Source organism: Solanum stenotomum, chromosome 8, assembly GCF_019186545.1.
Source record: "Solanum stenotomum isolate F172 chromosome 8, ASM1918654v1, whole genome shotgun sequence".
Taxonomy (NCBI): Eukaryota; Viridiplantae; Streptophyta; class Magnoliopsida; order Solanales; family Solanaceae; genus Solanum; species Solanum stenotomum.
The window spans coordinates 1,614,390-1,626,910 of NC_064289.1; the positions used below are offsets into that span (position 1 = coordinate 1,614,390).

Sequence of the window (12,521 nt, forward strand, 5' to 3'; positions counted from 1 at the left end):
GTTGAGGTGTGTTTTATGATGCTGGAAAAAATAAGTTATCATCTTTATGTTGGAGTTGTAAAATCGAGGCTTTATTGAAAATATCAATTTTATTCGTAAAAATAATTTTTTTTTATATATTATATACCTCTAGATTGTTAAAACATGTTTCTTCTTTGAGCTTTAATGATATAATTATGTGCACTTCTTTTCTTTTGAACGTGTAAAAAACTTGAAGTGGAAACAAATTGTTTTTAGGTCTATTATACAAAATTATAAATAGTCCGCAACGCTACTCTATTAAATAATATATGTGCTAATCTAAATGTGTTCAATGAAATGAGAAAGATTTTGAGAATTTTAAATTAAATATATTTTGTTTGAGATCTAAAACATAATCATTATTATTATTACAATAGTGATATTTAATCTTTCTAATGACTAAAGAATTTTAAAAACTTGCTACTTTGTCAATGTATGTGGAAAAAAGTTGACCATAAGATACACTCTTTAATTAAAATTAAGAATTTGCTATCTTAATGTAATAGAAGAAATTAATGATACTACTTATTACAATCAATTCTTTTACTCCATCCAATTCATACGTTCATATTAAATTTTAAAAAAAGTATTTACATATACTAAAACATATTTAATTTTTTTTTATTGGATGTCCCCTTCAACACGACATCAATATTATTCAACATTACATTTTATTTAAATATTATATTTTCAAGCTTTATATGTGTGACACGTAGCTCCTAACAACTAGATATTGAATTTTCAATGTTATAGCACAACCACAAAGTCAGGGCGGCTAAGGAGTGATAAAAATTCCACAAATCAAAAACTTCAATACTTTCTCCATTTTAAAATAAATTATGTTTTCAGCTTGAATAATAGATACGCTCTCTTAAGAAAATTACTCAATTCTATAAAATAAGTAAAAGTAATTTTTTTGATGATGTAACATGTCATGTATCAAACAATAGTAATTTTATTAATAAAAACACCGCGTATTTTGAAATTGAGAGAATATGAAAGAAAATAATTTCATAAATTAAAAAGTTGGAAAAAGAAGATAAATACGAAGAAATAGGATTGAGTAGGGTCTATTGGTTGGTGACCAAATAGATCCGAAAACAACTATATATATATAGCCGCCTTCCACTTAAGTACTCCACTTATTACAGTTGGATTTAATTTTAATTTATATAAATAGATAATATAATATATTTTTAAAATAATATTATTTATTGTAGCACTGTCGACTTTATTTTCTAAAGTATTTCATATGTACTTCAATATAGTTTGATTCGATATAAAATCTATAAAAGATAATTTGTAAAAAAAATGTACAGTCTAAAATATGTTATACTCCATAAATATATATATAAAAATGTTATACTATATATATATATATGTGTGTGTGTGTGTGTTATTCTTATCAAATTTTATTTGTATAATTATATCAAATATGTTTGTTGTGTTTTTTTTATAATCGAAGGAAGATATTAGCATTTCTAAGTTTAATAAATTTTTTTGGGTTTCTGTGTTTGGAGTCCCGACTAAATTCAAATCACGCAGTACAAGGCTTATTCAGGATGGCGCTCCCAATAAGATTTTCTTCGTATTTAGAGCTCAAACCTAATACATCTGGTTAAGAGTGAAACATGTTAAACTTAAACTCATTGCAAAGATGGTGAAAGTGGAATTTATTAGAATAGAAGAATTGAGACTACGACTTTTGACAATGGCGGGTCATTAACAACAAATTATAGGGACCTATAATAATAGACAGGCAATATAATAATTGATCAAAAAAGTTTAGTCAGTTTCTTAGTTGACTGATCAATTGATATTTTTAATATTCAATTTTTTATCAATATAATATAATCAGAAATTAAGGAAATTGTCACTTTTAGATGTGTCCCTTCTTTTGGAAAATCCACTTCATATTAACTGTATATTCCTTTATTTTAGAAAATTAAAGTGTCTATTATATTATTGTGGAGTGGATTTTTTATCAAATAATTGTCATAAGAAAAACATGAGGATGTATATATATGTACTAAACCAATAATGCTATCATTATTTTTTCTTAGTTTTATTTAAGCACTTCTTTGACCAGATATTTTTTTGCTTGATATGATGTTTTTTGATGAATTTTAAAGTGATGAAAATGGAATACAATTACAAATAAAATGTGATGAATATATATTTTAGTGATGATTATTTGTGATTATCATCTTGTTTATCCATTGATACTTCTTTTTGAAATTTGTTCGTGTTTTGAGGATTGTTAATAGTATATTTCTCGTATATGAAGATTTGAATGAACTCAATTCCTTGAGATATATTTGATCTTTTTACGAATGTAGAGTTACAGTTTTAAGAAAGACAATATTTGATGCCATGATCACTTTGTGAATGTCCTAAATGTTTATGGGATTCCAAATTATCACTTCAGATTTAAGGAAGATGATATGTGATTTCTTAATCTCTTTACGAATAATCAATAATTCATGGGACATTTGAAATGTCTCCTTAAGAAAATATGAATTACTTTTCAAAAACGCGAGCTAGCATTCCGAATAAAATGGATTCTAAGAAACCCTAATGAAGCTTAAAAGTTGGAGCAGTCAAAGTAATTATGAGACAAAGTAAAAATAAATTGAAGCAATCAAAGTAATTATGGGACAAGTAAAAAATAGATTGAAGCAGTTCACATTTGTGCTAAAGTATTTAGATTAAGCTAAACATGCATGGGTCAAAGTACTTGAAATTAAAATTATGGGGAATCAATCTCTATCGTAAAAAGTTGCGAGTAGACTGATTATTTAAATATTCTGACTTTAAATCTTGAATTTAGTCGAATCATTTAAAAATTAATACATGATGCGTATGACCCATGACTTTGGACACCAACAGACAATAATTATGTGCCCTAATGAGCCACCTTCAAGAAAAGTTAGGAAAACAGTTTCAAAAACAGAAAAAATCAATTGGACCCATTGACCAAGTCAATCTATGCATGTGTTTAATCATTCAAGAACCCAAGAGGCTTTACAAGACTAGTGCTTTGGGTGGTTCTATCTAGGTCCATTTGTATTACCCGATGTGATCGAGATCGCATCTCAAGTTATTCATTCTATGAATAATTACATTAAAAGTGAATTCAAATTGATACATCATGAATAAAAGAGAGATTTCAGTTTCTGGCTTATCTATGTCATATCTCATTGTTAACCTGTGCAAAAATGACTAATGACGGCAAAGAAAGACAAAAATGACTAATGACTGCAAAGAAAGAAGAGAAGACAAGGTCGTAATTTTCTTATAGGGTATTCTATTTGGATATAATATGATGTTCCAAACTTCATATGATGAAAGTTTAATTATTTATGTTTGAATTTTAGGTAAAAGTGATATTTAGCCATACAAGAATGAAGTCAAGCTCTCGTTTGTCTGGATGAAATATGAAAATTTGAGTTTTTCTCTTTATGAATTTGTGATTTTTAAAATGTGAAGTGTTTAGACATGCATTTCACTCCCAAAAAAATTAAAAAAATTTTTTAGTACAAGTTCCAGAAGATCGAAAGTTGAAACTTAATTTTTTTTGAAAGATTAGATTTTCAATAGTTGATCAAATTTAATGGCCAAAAAATTCTCAAACATTTATATTGAAAAGTGATTGTTTCACTTCAAATACTCCACACCCATATATATATATATTTACAAAATTCACAATTATTTTTTGTATGATTCACAAAATTCAACTAGCATGGTGTGTATATTGATGATTAAATTCAAGACACATTAGAACTCCATAAAGACTTTGTAGTTTCCTACAGAGTCTTCCCTTTCTTTTTCAAGTAAAACAATTCAAACTTTTCCACAAAGCAAAGCACGTTAAGTTTAAGGAAGCCACATTTGTATGACTTTTCTAGTCATAATGTCGTCTTTCATATCTTCAACTGATATAGACATGAAAACATGCCATTACCCTCACAAGCAAGATCAGAGTTTTGTCTTTTATCGAGAAATATTTAGTCGTACTCAATATTTATACAAAATCAGATTACTTTATTATGAAGAGTACATAATTTGATATAAATATCTGATATCATAAATTTGTTTGTGTTCTATTACCCTAAGCCTCATCTTTCTTTTTCAAATTGTATGTTTTATGCTAGGTCAGCAAGCAGCAAGTGTAACATGAAAAGTTGAAAGATAATGAATTTTTAAATATATAAATATAGTATTTGTTGAAATATATGTTAAAACAAGTATCATCTAAAAAGAAATAGATGAAATATTTCTTTTCTAAATAAACAACTAATTTATCTTATACACATTTCACTTGCAAATAATTTTTTAGCAAAAGTAATGAGTGACAAATCAGATAAGAGTTGATTGAAGAGCCTCTTAAAGTTAATAATGTGTACCTTTAACACTCTGTTGGATCATTGTTACCCATTGTATTGTATTGCTATTATATTTACAATATTTGTTTTGATTGTTACTTAAAATATATTGTATTACATTGTTAAATTTCGTTGTTACGTAACAATGAAAACCCCCATTTTATGGAACAACCGATTTGGTGTGTTCCCATTGTTACTTAATTTTTTTTTCCAATTATATCTTTACATAATATTTCATAATATTATTCACCCTTTACCTTCTATTATTTAATTCGAGTCAAATCTCCTACCCTATAATAATTAAGGATATTTTAGTAAATTTATAAATTACAATGCAGTACGATACAGTCAAACTAAACAATAAAAATATTACTAAACAGTAACAAACAATACAGTATAGGCAAACATTGTATTTACCATACAGTACAGTACAATACAATACAATACATTATGAAACAATAGGTAACAATGATCCAAACAAAGTGTAAGTGATGTTGGATAAAATTATAATCAATTTTGAGGTTTAAATATTTTATACGATCATCAATCAATAGATCACAATCTCAATTTTCTAATATAGTTATAAATTAAATTTGAGTTAAGTTTATACCCTCTAAATCACTTTACACGCGCAATTACTTTAAATTAAAGCTAACTAGGGATACGTGTCTATAGCAAACTCAAATTAATAATACAATTTTAAAAGTAACCTTCTTATTTCTTTTTCTACCAATTAAAAATGATAGGAGTAGTATTATTTTATAGGGAAAATTGTATATAATGGCAAACTAATAATTCAAATTAAATGGTATAACCACACTTTGATTTAATTGTGTCCTGTAGCAAACTGTTTGCCAGCGTCTCTCTCCCTCAAACTCTCGCTCGCCACTCTCCTCTCTCGCTCACTCCCTCTGTGTTCTCCTCTCTCGCTTTATACACAGAAGTGTATAAATTGCGTTTCTGTTTGTATAAAGCGAGAGAAAATTGTATATACACATGCAAATACATATATATTCGTCCTATACACTTATAATTATACAATAAAAATATTCTCCTGCCCAGTTCTCTTGTGCCTTTCTCTCTTTCTAGTTTTATACAACAGAAGTGTATAAATTGCGTTTCTGTTTGTATAAAGTGAGAGAAAATTGTATATACACATGCAAATACATATATATTCGTCCTATACACTTATAATTATACAATAAAAATATTCTCTTGCCCAGTTCTCTTGTGCCTTTCTCTCTTTCTCGTTTTATACAACAGAAGTGTATAAATTGCGTTTCTGTTTGTATAAAGCGAGAGAAAATTGTATATACACATGCAAATACATATATATTCGTCCTATACACTTATAATTATACAATAAAAATATTCCCCTGCCCAGTTTTATGTTTGTATAATGAAATTATACAATTCTGAAGAGGAGCCAACGAATTAAACAATTGCTCTTTTTGTATATATGTATAGCAAAATAGACAGCTTTTAATTGTATATGTATAGCGAATTATACATATATATGTTTGCTATGGAGCGCAATTATGCAAACTTTGCTATAGCATACAAATATGATTTTTTTGTTTGCTATATGTGAAAGTTACTCTTTTATTTTCAACTTATATATCTTATCTTTTTTATTTCAATTCGAACAGCCTTGCGGCCCAAGTGGTATTGAACAGACTTGCGGCCCAAGTAAGTAGCCCAAAATTGAGATAGTTATAAGGGCAACAGAAACGCTACCCTCCCAATAGTATCCACAGAGAGAAAGCGTTGCATTCCAATCGGCCGCGAAGATAAACGAATCATCCGATTGAAAGGTTAGCTTCTCATCTCTTATCTGAAACAAGGTGAATTTCTGGAGATATTGTTACGATTTTCTCTTTTTTTTTTTTGTGGATTGTGTTGGTTTGGATGAACTTTTATGTATTTTTGAGCATCTAGAAAAGCTAGTTAGAAGGATTTAGGGTTTATATGCGAGTAATAATACATATTACTTTCATGTTCCGTTTTTCTGTATGTTTGAATTTATGTGAAACAAGGTGAATTTCTGGAGCTATTGTGACGATTTTCTGTATATTTAGAGGATGATTATGTATTTTTTAGCATCTAGAAAAGTTACTTGTGAGGAATTAGGGTTTAGCGCGATTAATAAAACACATTACAATCATATTTGATTTTCACCTGAGTGAATTTATCCGAAACAAGGTAAATCTGGAGCTATTGTTACAATTTATTCTATTTTTGAGGATTGCGATAGTTTGCATTATTTTTTATGTATTTTCCAGCATCTAAAGAAGTTACTTACAAGGAATTAGGGTTTATGTGCGATTAATAATACACACTGTGGATTTTTCTGAAACAAAGTAAATTTCTGGAGTTATTTTTGGGATTTTCTATATTTTTGGATGATTGTGATAGTTTGCATTAGTTTTTATGTTTTTTGCGCATCTGAAAAAGTTACAAGGATTTAGGGTTTAGGTGCCTGATATTACTCCATAGTTTTGTTTTGTGTGTTAACTAATTTGTTGGTTCGTATTGGTGTAGATATTAGTGCAATCATGGCTGAAGAAGAGAATCAAAACGAGTTGGTGGCTGATGTAAGTTCAGATTTTCCTCTGCCTGTGTTCCTCTTTAAAGTATTGTTGTTTGAAGTTTCGGTATTTGCTATATCGGTTTGCATCACCTCTTGGTAATATCTTTTTGTTCGTGCATCGTATGACTCTGAGAATAATAATTCCTGGATTTAGGTGCCATGCTGTTTGAATACTTCTTAAAGAGTTTTAACCAACAAAAAGGCACACTAAATAAGAATCCCTAATTAAGGATTGAGTTTATTTTATTTGCAAAGAATGCTTAAACTATTTTAAAAGCCAATCAATAAGTAATGTTTATAAAGACATAGATTTGTAACCTGAAAAGATGATAAGAAACCTTCTACAAATGATTGAAGTTTATTGACAGTGTTAAACTTTACAATGTCACCATTTTATAACTTAAATCCTCGAGAATTTTCATATTTTAGATGTCAGGACAAAGTGCTTAGGTTTTCAGATGTCCGTTCACATCATCTCTTCAAACAGTGTCTGCTTTGGCTTACAACATTCTGATAGCTTGGATATTTGTTAATAGCATCACTGAAATACACGATTTAATGTTAACAGTTCATCTCATACAGGAGAACAAGTAATGCCATAGGATTCACTTGCAACCTAAGTTGTGTTGGTTGGTCTAATTGCAAAAATATCTAAAAAACTAATAGTTGTGCTTTTGCTAGGGGTGTATGTGCAGGGGAGGGATCATTTGGTACCCCTTAGGTTGTAGCCATAGTTGTCATCGAACTGTAGATAGAAATGGTGTTGGTCGCTTACCTCTTCAGTTACATCCAATTGTACAACACAAAACAGTTGATTGGTTTTACATCGATTTTCAAATTGATTGTTGTTGATATCACACTGAGCCTATTTTGTGTGTGGTTGCTACATTGGCTTCATTATCTTTTCCTTCTCTTTCTATACATCTGCAGATAGCACCTTTTGATCCTACAAAAAAGAAGAAAAAGAAAAAGGTTGTAATTCAAGATCCTGCAGATGACTCTGCTGATAGCTTGGCTGAAAAAACTGAGAATTTATCTGGTATGTTAGTTGTAAAACCTGGTTTCACCTAATTTTCTCCATAATTTTAAGAGAGATGGTAGTGTATAATTGCATAATCAATCTCTTGCCCCCTCCCCAAAATCCCCAAAAAGATGCATTCTCTCGCATGCACACACCATCTGAAAAGAAAGACTACTGAAGAACATCTGAAACGTGAATGTGATTTCTCTCAATTGTTTTCTATGCAGTTTCTGAGGGCCTTGAGGCTACGTTTTCTGGTAAAAAGAAGAAGAAGAAGCCGGTTAGTTTTGTTCAATTCCACATGAATTTTTTTTGATTGAATTATCCATGAATACCTTGCCCCCTCATCTATTTTCTGGCTCCAACCTCTCCTGGAAGAGGACACTGGTGGAGGACTGAATGGTGCAATAAGAACATGAATGTTAACACGTAGAGGGTACAGAAAAAGAGGGTGGGAGTGGAGAGATGATTAAGGGAAGCTTGTTTTCTTTCTTTCTTATGTATCTCAAGAAACCCATTTTTTCATACTCCCCCGACACCAAATACGGTCAGTTTTATTTCACGAGGGTTAACATGCCACAGAAATAGTCAAAGGCTTAAACTTGAGACCTCATTATGTTTTAGTGTGATTCACTCAATGATACAAGACATTAGGAGTATTTTCTTGAGATCCGTCGTCATGACCCATCACAAACCACTTTAAAACTGTGCAGGCACACTCTGATCTCCTGAGTGATGAAAAAGAAAGCGTTGGCGAGGAAGTAGATGGTGAGTTCTTCGATTTTCAGCTTTGTTGAGTTTAATTGTGGCAATTTTTGAGATTTAACCTGCTCTCTTCTTCCAGATCAACCTGGAGATGATGAAGAAGCTGGAGAAATTGTTCTACAACAGTTACCTTGGGAGGGAACTGATCGAGATTATGAATATGAGGAGGTATTTTCTTGATTGTTTGTATTTTCTGCATATACCTGATAAGAGACACTTTTAGAATGCACTCGATTGCCCAAGATAATATGTAGCTACTCACACATGAATTTGAGCCGAGTAATAATGCATTACTACAACCTCACAGAGCAGTCCAGGCATACGGTTAAAAACCTTGTGTAGTTTGTGTAACTAAGTCACCCTAAGTTTCAAAAAGTTGTCAAATGTTTGGTACTTTGATGGTTATCTTATGCTTATGTAAACTTTTTGATGGATAACTAAATAACCCTATCATTTGTATACAGTTCTAATATAAGGAATCTGTGATAAGTCTAGGACTATATTGCCAAAGTGGTGTCCATTTTACTTCTTCGTGCAAAGGTTGCCTGCTTTGTTTACTATATGGAACTAGTGGCGTAGTTCTGATTGTTGTTTCCTTATGCACACTACTTGTGCGATTTTAGGCTTTTTGTTAATGACAATTGATTTTCGCTTTTGATTCTGCAGCTTCTAGGCAGAGTATTCAATATTCTCCGTGAGAACAATCCCGAGCTTGCTGGAGATAGGCGAAGGACGGTTATGAGGCCCCCTCAAGTTCTTCGTGAAGGCACAAAGAAAACTGTGTTTGTGAATTTCATGGATCTTTGCAAGACGTAAGTTCTTTTCACTTGGTTTTCTTTCCTTGTAACCTTTGCATCAATTACTGTCATCCACTTGTTTTTGATTGAATGTTTTATGTTCAGCATCATGGATGTGTATTTTTTATTTGTTTTGACGACAGGGATCATATGCTGATTGCTTAGTAAGTAATAACGTGTAGATGATCTTTGCACCATGCCAATTTCCTCACAGCTTAGAATTGCTAGTGATGAGTAGTGATTACCATATTCACCCATCACAGTATAAATAGTCTTGTTTTACATAGCTGCCTTACTTGGCTAAGAATTGTCATTAGTTGTTTTAACTTGTTAAAATATGAAATTTCTGTAGAAACCTGCATGTTTATTTGCCACAATGATTTCACCAACTCAGATAACCCTGCTACTGTGTTCTTGAGATAGGTATTAACTCAACAGTGCTAATTAGTTTTTGGACCGGTACTGTAACATCTTCTTATCTGTAGAAAGTGGAACCTGAAAACTTGGAACACCACGATGTGACGCTACAGAAATATGCGCATAATTTGTTTGGCTTTCAAGCTAATTAAACCGCAACCTGAAATTATCAATTTCTGTGGAAAACCAAGCAATGCATTATAATAACCCAAGTTGGCTCAAACACCAAACATATATGGAATGTTGTGTACTCTGAAATTATCAATTTCTGTGGAAAACCACTCCCTGCATCATAAATACTCAAGTTGGCTCAAACATCAAACTGTTTACATGATGGAATATTGCTGCACTGAAATAGCTTGTGTGTGTACCTCTAGCAACTGGCTCTTTCTCTATCTGAAATTTGTTTCACACAATTGTATTTGGTGTGAAGATCAAGGTGTGAATTTGAAGAATATAGTTAGTTTATTATTATTGATTGAGCTTAGGTGCTGAGTTTGATTTTACAAAACTGATCATGGTTTAAAATCTAATTGTTGATTGAAGTTGGTCTTTGAAACTGTCCCATGCTGTATAATGCCTCATGATCGATAGTAATGTATTATAGTGGTATCACTAATGAAAGGTTATCATTGGATTCCCTGGGAGTTTATGTTATACCTCATTGCACTACTTGATGTATTGTTTCCTATTTACAGGATGCATAGGCAGCCTGAGCATGTTATGACTTTCTTGCTGGCTGAAATGGGGACTAGTGGATCACTTGATGGGCAGCAAAGATTGGTCATCAAGGGAAGATTTGCTCCTAAGAATTTTGAAGGAATCCTCCGCCGATATGTCAGTAAGTTCCTGTTGTCAATGGGGATCTGTATATGCAGGCTGCAGCTATTTAGAGACGACATTCTTTCTGTTTTTACGTATTAATTAATAGTGCTTTGTATGCACTTCTGCATCCTACGATCTAACGGCCTTCTCTCGGCAATGTTCTCTTCCTTTCAGATGAGTATGTCATTTGCAATGGCTGTAAAAGTCCAGATACTATCCTTTCAAAGGAGAACCGGCTTTTCTTCCTCCGATGCGAGAAGGTATTTAGTCAAATAGACACGCGAAATCCATTAATTATCTGCATTCAACCTTCACTTTGTGAATGGAAAAACACATTTTTGTAACTTGTGCTCCAATTTTTCTTCCATTAGACAAATAGAGAATAGACTGTGGCAGGTGATTGTCTAGGTACTATTAGGTTTTTGTCTCCTTTGAATCCATGCAGTGCAGGGTGATGTATAAAGTTCTCTCTTTGGGCTTTCGTTGAGCAAGTGGTGGTGCTTCTAGATTCTAGCCTCTACTTCTGGGACATCCTGTGACAAAATGTGAAGTTTCAATTGCCAGATCATATATCTTAGTAATATGAGATCTCAGGCCTTCCCTTTATCTTAATTTATTTATACTGGGTTGCTTTTTTTTTTTTTTTTTTGATGAAGTTATACTGGGTTGCTTTTCTTGAATGAATTGTTTATGCTTTTGATCATGTGATATCTGTTCTACCCTCGAGAATGCTTTAGTATTCCCATCTCTTAACCAATCAAAAAATAAGAAGGCTTTAGTATTCCCTCTCTCTTTCAACCCTGCCTGCATGCCTGCTTTTTACCTCAAAAAAAAGAGGAAAATGGCTGCTTTCTTATTTACACGATCACCTTTAAAAATTGTTTGCATTTTTCCTCCTCTCTTGTTTCTTTTTTCCAATTTGGAAAGGGTACTAGGAAAATATTGAATAATGGAAAACAAGTAAGCTTTAAATTGTTTATTTCTCATGTTAAACTTGTTTTTGTTTTGTTTATTTTCTTGCAGTGTGGCTCTGGAAGATCAGTTGCTCCTATCAAGGCTGGTTTCGTTGCTCGTGTTGGACGTCGGAAAGCTGGGACCTGATACGGCTTGGGGGTTGTTATTTGGGCAGTTTCTTCTCATAATAGAGTATGTTGGAGTTTTGTATGTTTTGCTTTGTGTTTAACCTGATGAGGAGACGTATTGACGTTTGGTGCAACTTTGTTTATGAAGAGAGTTGGTTTAGATTTACTTTGGTGGGAGATGTTTTCTTGTTTATTTCTATAAAATGTGGCTATACTTTTGTTTTCCGCTTATATTCAACTGCTAATCTTGTTGCACATGCAATGGCCAAACGGGTTTTTAAAATAAAAATGGGTGCGTTTTTAAATATTGGGTCTAATTAATTGGTCAAACGGGTCTACGTAGGTTTGCGACGTGTACTTATTTGGTCTTTCGTTTGAGTGAAGGGCAAATATGCTCCAGCTTTTGGACGACAGGGGTATCAAAAGCCCAAAAGTGACGGAGGCTCTCTCTATACTATTTACGATAGTTCGGGATATATTTGTCCTTTTTCCCAAGATAATAAACATGAAAGCTTTTGCAAGAGGCAGTGGGGATCAAATAAGTAGGAAATGGGAGTAATATATGTTCAAAATGATTCAGTTACAAATTCAAGTGTAAAATGCTGATATCTTTTCAAA

General features: G+C 31.9%; 1 protein-coding gene across 1 annotated transcript; it reads left to right on the plus strand.

Moving 5' to 3' along the window:
• Window positions 1-6,093: 6,093 nt before the first annotated feature.
• Window positions 6,094-12,114, plus strand: LOC125873039 (eukaryotic translation initiation factor 2 subunit beta). Its single transcript, XM_049553885.1, has 10 exons — window positions 6,094-6,220; window positions 6,948-7,000; window positions 7,927-8,035; window positions 8,245-8,297; window positions 8,731-8,785; window positions 8,862-8,950; window positions 9,449-9,594; window positions 10,695-10,837; window positions 10,996-11,081; window positions 11,845-12,114. The coding sequence occupies exons 2-10, from the start codon at window positions 6,962-6,964 to the stop codon at window positions 11,920-11,922; spliced, it is 798 nt and encodes a 265-aa protein (XP_049409842.1). The 5' UTR covers window positions 6,094-6,220; window positions 6,948-6,961; the 3' UTR covers window positions 11,923-12,114.
• The last annotated feature ends 407 nt before the right edge of the window (window positions 12,115-12,521 follow it).

What these genes read in the sequence shown, in the direction of transcription:
- LOC125873039 (XM_049553885.1), top strand. Translation starts at nt 6,962, where the DNA reads ATGGCTGAAGAAGAGAATCAAAACGAGTTGGTGGCTGAT. An exon ending in AAAACGAGTTGGTGGCTGAT is followed by an intron (nt 7,001 to 7,926) that starts GTAAGTTCAGAT and finishes ATACATCTGCAG; the next exon opens with ATAGCACCTTTTGATCCTAC. An exon ending in GAGATTATGAATATGAGGAG is followed by an intron (nt 8,951 to 9,448) that starts GTATTTTCTTGA and finishes TTGATTCTGCAG; the next exon opens with CTTCTAGGCAGAGTATTCAA.